Genomic DNA, 6,717 nt, shown 5'->3' with positions numbered 1-6,717 from the left:
CAAAACATTTTCTAAAAATTTAAATATACTAACAAAATAAATTCTAATTGTAATTACTATCGCAGTGGACTGTATATAAAGTAAAAAATAAGAACAAAAAAATTAAGAAACTTCTACCTTAAAGTGGTAAGTGAAAGAAAAAAAATCAAGTTACATATTCTACTACTTATCAACTAATTAACAACTAACTAACTAATAATTCTACTAATCATTCATCATTAACAGGCAAGATACACAATTTCGAAGTTGGACGTTTGACTCGGGAATCCTTACATTGCAGGGTAACTACGCGAACTAAATTATCCTTACCAGGATGTACTTCAATTACCCTCCCATATAACCATTTGGCAGGGGGTAAATTGTCTTCTTTTACCAACACAAAATCCCCAACCTTTGGATCGCGGATACGTTTAGCCCACTTATGTCGTTGAAAGAACATAGTTAAATACTCCTGAGACCAACGTTTCCAAAAAGCCTGAATCATTCTTTGTGTCAATTGCCAACGTCTCAAGCTACTCACTGTCGTATGCTCATAGTTATAGTCTGGTGCTATCACCAGTGGCTGACCGACCAAGAAATGTCCTGGTGTCAAAGGGTTTGGATCTGTCGAGTTGGCACTATTCTGTGACAGAGGTCTTGAGTTCAGACATGCCTCAATTTGTGGCAAAACTGTACTCAATTCCTCGAAAGTCAAAGTAGAATCACCAATAACTCGTCTAAGGTGATGTTTTGTACTTTTTATCCCAGCTTCCCACAGACCTCCGAAGTTAGGAGAGTGAGGCGGGATGAAATGCCATTCTGTTCCATTGTTGGCCAATAAAGCCGCTATTTCTCGAGGAAGAGAAGCACATTCATTGTGAAACATTGCCTTAAGCTCCTTTGAAGCTCCAACGAAGTTGGTGCCGTTGTCACTGTAAAGATGACTACAGTGACCACGTCTGGCGACAAAACGTTTAAAGGCTGAAAGAAAGCCTTCAGATGTCAAATCAGAGACCGCTTCGATGTGCACAGCACGAGTTGCCATGCAAACAAAAAGACATATATATCCTTTGTAGGACTTATGGCCGCGACCCTTAGCTGTTCTCATATGAATTGGACCCGCATAATCGACGCCCGAATGAAGAAAAGGTTTACTCGGTGTCACCCTGCATGACGGCAACTGCCCCATCAGTTGATTTCTTGTTACAGCTGCATGACGAATACATGGTACACAGTTGTGGATATGAGCTTTAATCAACTGCTTACCTCGCACAATCCAATATTTTGACCGAAGGAAATTTAATGTCAATTGTGGCCCGCCGTGCAGTACGCGTTGATGAGCGTCCGATATGAGCAGTTTCGTCAAATGAGACTGATAAGGAACAATGATAGGGTGCTTCATATTGTCATCTAACTGAGAATTTTGGATTCTTCCTCCCACTCTCATGAGGCCCCTATCATCCAAATAAGGATTCAAAGAAATCAAACCGCTGTTCTTGCTAACGTTTTTACCAGCTCGTATTGCCTCTATTTCTGTCTCAAACCACACTATTTGACAGAGCATGAGACAGCGATGGATGGTATCTGCGATTTCAGAAGCTGTTAGGTAAGGCGGTAACTGTGTCCGTAATGCTTTAGCCACCTTTAAATTCAAAAATCGTCTGCAATAGGCTAACGTCCTGGTTAACTTACGGAAAGATGAAAATCTGGACCATATCAATTCGATCGAATTGTCGGTTACCTCTGCTGCATGAACCTTGACAGACCTCTGTTCCAGTTTGGTCATTATAGCTTTAGGTCTGCAATATGCTATGGTGTCAGCTAGCAACCACGGTGGTCCGTGTTTCCAAAGCGAATCATTTAATAGAGATGTGGGTGTTGTTCCCCTCGAAGCAATATCTGCGGGATTATTTTTTGTGTCCACATAATGCCATTGAGTGGAGTCGAGGGCAGTAAGGATTTCAGATGTCCGATTTGCAACGAAGGTTTTCCACCGACTCGGATGATCGCTCAACCATGCTAGCACGACTGTTGAATCCGTCCATGCATGTAAGTCTGATTTTCGAACATTCAAAACTCGAGCTACTTCTAACAGTAATTTGGTAACTAAAACTGCTCCACATAGCTCCAGTCTTGGTATTGAAACTTGTTTTATGGGAGCCACCTTTGTTTTTGCAGTTACCAGATTGCAGTTTATTTGGCCTTCACTATCGATAACTCTCATGTAAACAACCGCGGCGTACGCCACACTTGATGCATCAGAAAAACCATGTAATTCTACCGATTGATCATTGTTTTTTCTTTGCAGCCATCTCGGAATCCTAAATTCATTGAGTTTTTGTAACTCGCAACGGTAAAACTGCCATTCAGCTAGAAGCTCTGCAGATAGTTCGTCATCCCAATCTAAACCACTGATCCACAGTTTTTGGATGAAGATCTTTGCGGTAATTATACATGGTGCGATCCAACCTAATGGGTCATATAAACGTGATATCTCTGATATGACACTTCTTTTAGTTTCAGATGCCGATGACGACGGTGTTGAAAAAGGTAAGTTTACAGTGTAATGGAATTCATCAGAATTACGGTTCCAGGTAAGTCCTAAAATTCTTGTAGTTTCATCTTCCTTTATTTCTAGATTTCTTCCAGTATCTAGTTCTATTTGTTTAAGTAGTTCTTCTCGGTTACTTGTCCATTTCTGTAAAGTAAAACCGGTTTTATTTAAAAGCTCATTAAACTCGTGATAGATTTTTACAGCTTCTTCTTCAGTCTGGCAACCCGTCATGAGATCATCCATATAAAAGTCTGTCATGATTCTACTAGCAGCATATGGATATGATTCGCCTTCATCGCAAGCAGTTTGCTGCAATGCCTTCACTGCCAGGTAAGGTGCGCTAGATATTCCAAATGTAACTCTCAAAAGCCTATATTCCTTTACGTTAGAATGAACGTCTTCTCGCCATAAAATCCTTTGATAGTCTACGTGATCACCAGCCACCTTCACTTGCCGATACATTTTTATTATATCGGCTACTAGACATATAGGGTGTAGTCGCCATCGCATAACAGTATGGCGTAAGTCAGCTTGTAAGGGTGGTCCAACCATTAAAGTGTCGTTCAAAGAAACACCATCGGATCCTTTAGCTGACGCGTCAAATACCACCCTTAATTTTGTGGTCGACTTATTTTCGCGGATTACACCATGATGCGGTAAGTAAACAGCGCCAATTTTATTCTTTTCTATTTCATTGGTAATTTCTTCCATATGACCTTGTGATAAATAATCATTAATTACTGATGTGTATTGGGATTTAAGCTCACTATTTTTAGATAGCTTCCGTTCAAGACTATACAACCTTTTTAATGCTATTTCCTTTGTGTTACAGGGAGTCTTGCTTGACCGAAATGGCAGCTTTACAATGTAGCGTCCATTTTTATCCCTGCGCGTTGTGGCAGCGAAGTAATCTTCGCATGCTTGTTCTTCAGGACTAAGTATTGATGATTCAGAGTTTGTTGGCTCTGCCTCTAACTCCCAAAATTTTTTTAGGATTTGATCTGTTTCGACCTTTGCATGCATGCTAATAGTTAACTTATGATGCGACTGCCCTTCATCCTCGACTTCTCCTGATACTATCCAACCAAGGTAAGTATCTTGAGCCATTGTTTTACCTCTAGGGTCCTTAATTAAGCCTTCTTTTAAAATTTTAGTATAGGCTTCTGAACCTAGCAAAATATCAATTTTGCTGGGCTTATTGAAATTTGGGTCAGCCAACTCAACACTATGAAGTTCTGGCCAATCCACCAATGTAAATTTCCTTTCTGGTAAAATAGAAGTTACCCTACTCAGCACATAAGCTTTTATTTGAAAATTGAAGTTAGGATCAATTAAAGATTGAATGTTAACTTGAACCATGTATTTTGAAGTCAGGTCGCTATGACCTCCCCCCAATCCTGAAATAGTAGTTTTAACGGCTATTTTTTTTAACTTCAATAACTGAACTGCAGATTCTGTTATAAAGGAAGCTTGAGAGCCTTGGTCTAATAAGGCTCTCAAAACTTGAGAATACCCATTTCTCTACCTAGCCTTAACAACGGCGGTAGCTAATAAAACCTGACTATGTACATTTTTCGCGAAGTGGGTTGAAATATAATAATAATAATAATAAACTCATTTAATCCATTCAGAAAGCAAAACATTAATTAGAAAGTAAACAATAAAAAAGTAAAAACAAAAAAAAAAAAATAACAAACATGCTGAAAGGAGGGAAAAAACACAAAAACTATTAAAAAAATAATAATAAAAAAGCAACAAGCATGCACATATTAACAAGTATAAAAAAAAATCAAAGTTCCTACTAGGTTTGCAATGCTGAATGGACAAGGCCTTTACTCAGCATTGTGCTTATTTCTTTTCAGAATTAAGCGCTGATATTCTGTAAAAGCCTGTACGTCAGTGCGTCAGTTACAGCAGTAAATAATTCTTAATTCTCATAAATGTATAAGTGAAATAAGGTGATTCTAAAAAATATATATATAATTAAGAATTTTGGTTAGGTTGAGAGTAAAAAGTATAATTTGGAAAGGGGAAAAAAATAGTAATAATTGGGAAAAAACAAAAGAGGGGTCTGTAGGTCTTTTTTTTTTTTTTTTTTTTTTTTTTTTATAAGAGAAGGGGGCAAACGAGCGGCGCGAACACCGAAGTGATCATCGACGCCCATGGACATCCGCAACACTACGAGAATTACAGATGCGTTGCCGGCCTTTAAGAAAGAGATATGCTCGCTTCTTGAAGGACCCTAAGTCGTAGTGGTTTGGAAATACCGCCGAGGACAGACCATTCCACAACACGGCCGTGCGCGGCAAGAAATTTCGCGAGAACCGCACTGTTGTGGAATGCCAGCCGTCCAGATGGTATGGATGGTACCTGGCGGTAAGTCGGGTCGTCCGATGACGAAACTCGACGGCAGGAATCGTTCCAAACAGTTCTTCGGAACACTCCCCGTGGTATAAACGATAAAAAATGCAGAGGGAATTGACGTCCCTCCGCAAGGCCAGAGTATCAAGCCGATCGGTAAGAGCTCGGTCGTTGACGATTCGAGTCGCTCTCCGTTCCATGTGGGGCCGAACTTGCGCCTTGTACAGTTGTAGGCGGTGGCCCGGCTGGAAATACTGCTTCGCCCTACTGAGCACATCCAGCTTTTTGGAGGCCAGCTTGGCCTTGTCTTCCAAGTGACCGCGAAACTGAACGTCACTCGATATGTCAACGCCGAGAATACCGATACTGGCTGAGGCAACCAGGGGAGTGGCCTCAAAACGAAGATCTACGACAAAGGGTTGTTTTTTAGCGGTAATGGCGCATACTTGTGTCTTTTTGGGATTGAATTCAACGAGATTTCGTCGACCCCAATCCGAAACTTCACCCAGTAGGGTCTCCAGTTCAGACACAAGTTTGGTCCGGTTCTCATCGGCAGTAGCCCGAGAAACATTGGCACGGGCCGTGTACAGTGCGTCACACGTGCTATCGTCTGCATAACAATGAATGTTGCTGAATTGCAGCATGTCATTGATATGCAGAAGAAACAATGTGGGCGACAGTACACAGCCCTGTGGGACACCAGCGTTGATTGGTTTCGGGTCAGAGCACGCACCGTCAACAACGACCTTGATGCTCCGACCCTCCAAGAAGCTAGAAATCCAGGCGCATAGTTTCTCGGGCAGCCCGTAGGAAGGCAACTTCGCAAGAAGTGCTTTGTGCCACACCCGATCAAAGGCTTTGGCCACGTCCAAACTAACCGCCAGGGCCTCCCCCTTGCCCTCGATAGCCTCCGACCATCGATGCGAGAGGTACGCGAGAAGATCACCAGCTGAGCGACGCTGACGGAACCCATACTGCCGATCGCTAATCAGCTGATGCTCCTCAAGGTACCTCATAAGCTGGCAATTGACGGTCGTTTCCATGACTTTTGAGAACAAAGGGGTAATGGCAATCGGCCTGTAGTTGGACGGATCCGAGCTATCGCCTTTCTTTGGGATCGGGTGGATTATGGCAGTCTTCCATGAATTCGGGACGATGCCTAAGGAGTAGAGGAACCGGAACAGGCGCGTTAAAACCGGTGCCAACTCAGGAGCGCAAGTCTTAAGCACGATGGGAGGAATTCCGTCAGGCCCACTCGACTTGTGGACGTCCAGAGAATGCAGCACTTTACGAAACTGGATTTCGGACATGAAGGTGTCACCGCACGGGATATTCGGCGGTGAGCTACCTTTATCCTCCAGAGTCGAGTTCGACGCAAAAAGAGAGCCTAGAAGATCGGCCTTCTCTTTTGCGGTGTGGGCCAACGAGTCATCCCCCCTGCGCAAAGGTGGTAAAGATGGCTTACAAAAATTCCCCTGGACAGCCTTGGCGAGAGACCAGAACGCACGAGTTCCCGAAGGAAGTTTCACCAGTCTCTCACCAATGCTAGCCACGTGTTCCGACTTTGCCTTGGCAATAACTCTTTTTTGAAAATGACAATTAATATTGTCAGGGTCAGCCAGATAGGGAGGTAAAGGAGTATATTTGTTCGACGGCAATATTGTTGACTTTAAATTATGCCATAAAATTTTAGGTTTATGTAAATTATTATTTATATTATGATCAAAATATGCCCTCTTTTCATTGTGAATAGAATTGATAACTAAAGTTTTCAGATTTTTGTAATACATTTTATGGGAAACTAGTTTTGTTTTTAAATACCG

At 42.0% G+C, this 6,717-nt stretch overlaps 1 protein-coding gene across 1 annotated transcript; it reads right to left on the bottom strand.

Moving 5' to 3' along the window:
- Positions 1-208: 208 nt before the first annotated feature.
- Positions 209-3,640, bottom strand: LOC123722918. The gene has a single exon (XM_045685478.1). The coding sequence runs from the start codon at positions 3,638-3,640 to the stop codon at positions 209-211; it is 3,432 nt and encodes a 1,143-aa protein (XP_045541434.1).
- Between the last annotated feature and the right edge of the window lie 3,077 nt (positions 3,641-6,717).

The sequence above is a fragment of the Papilio machaon genome, chromosome W, assembly GCF_912999745.1.
Source record: "Papilio machaon chromosome W, ilPapMach1.1, whole genome shotgun sequence".
NCBI classification, from domain to species: Eukaryota; Metazoa; Arthropoda; class Insecta; order Lepidoptera; family Papilionidae; genus Papilio; species Papilio machaon.
The sequence above is the reverse complement of the archived record's forward strand: the minus strand, read 5'-3'. Positions and strand labels throughout refer to the sequence as shown.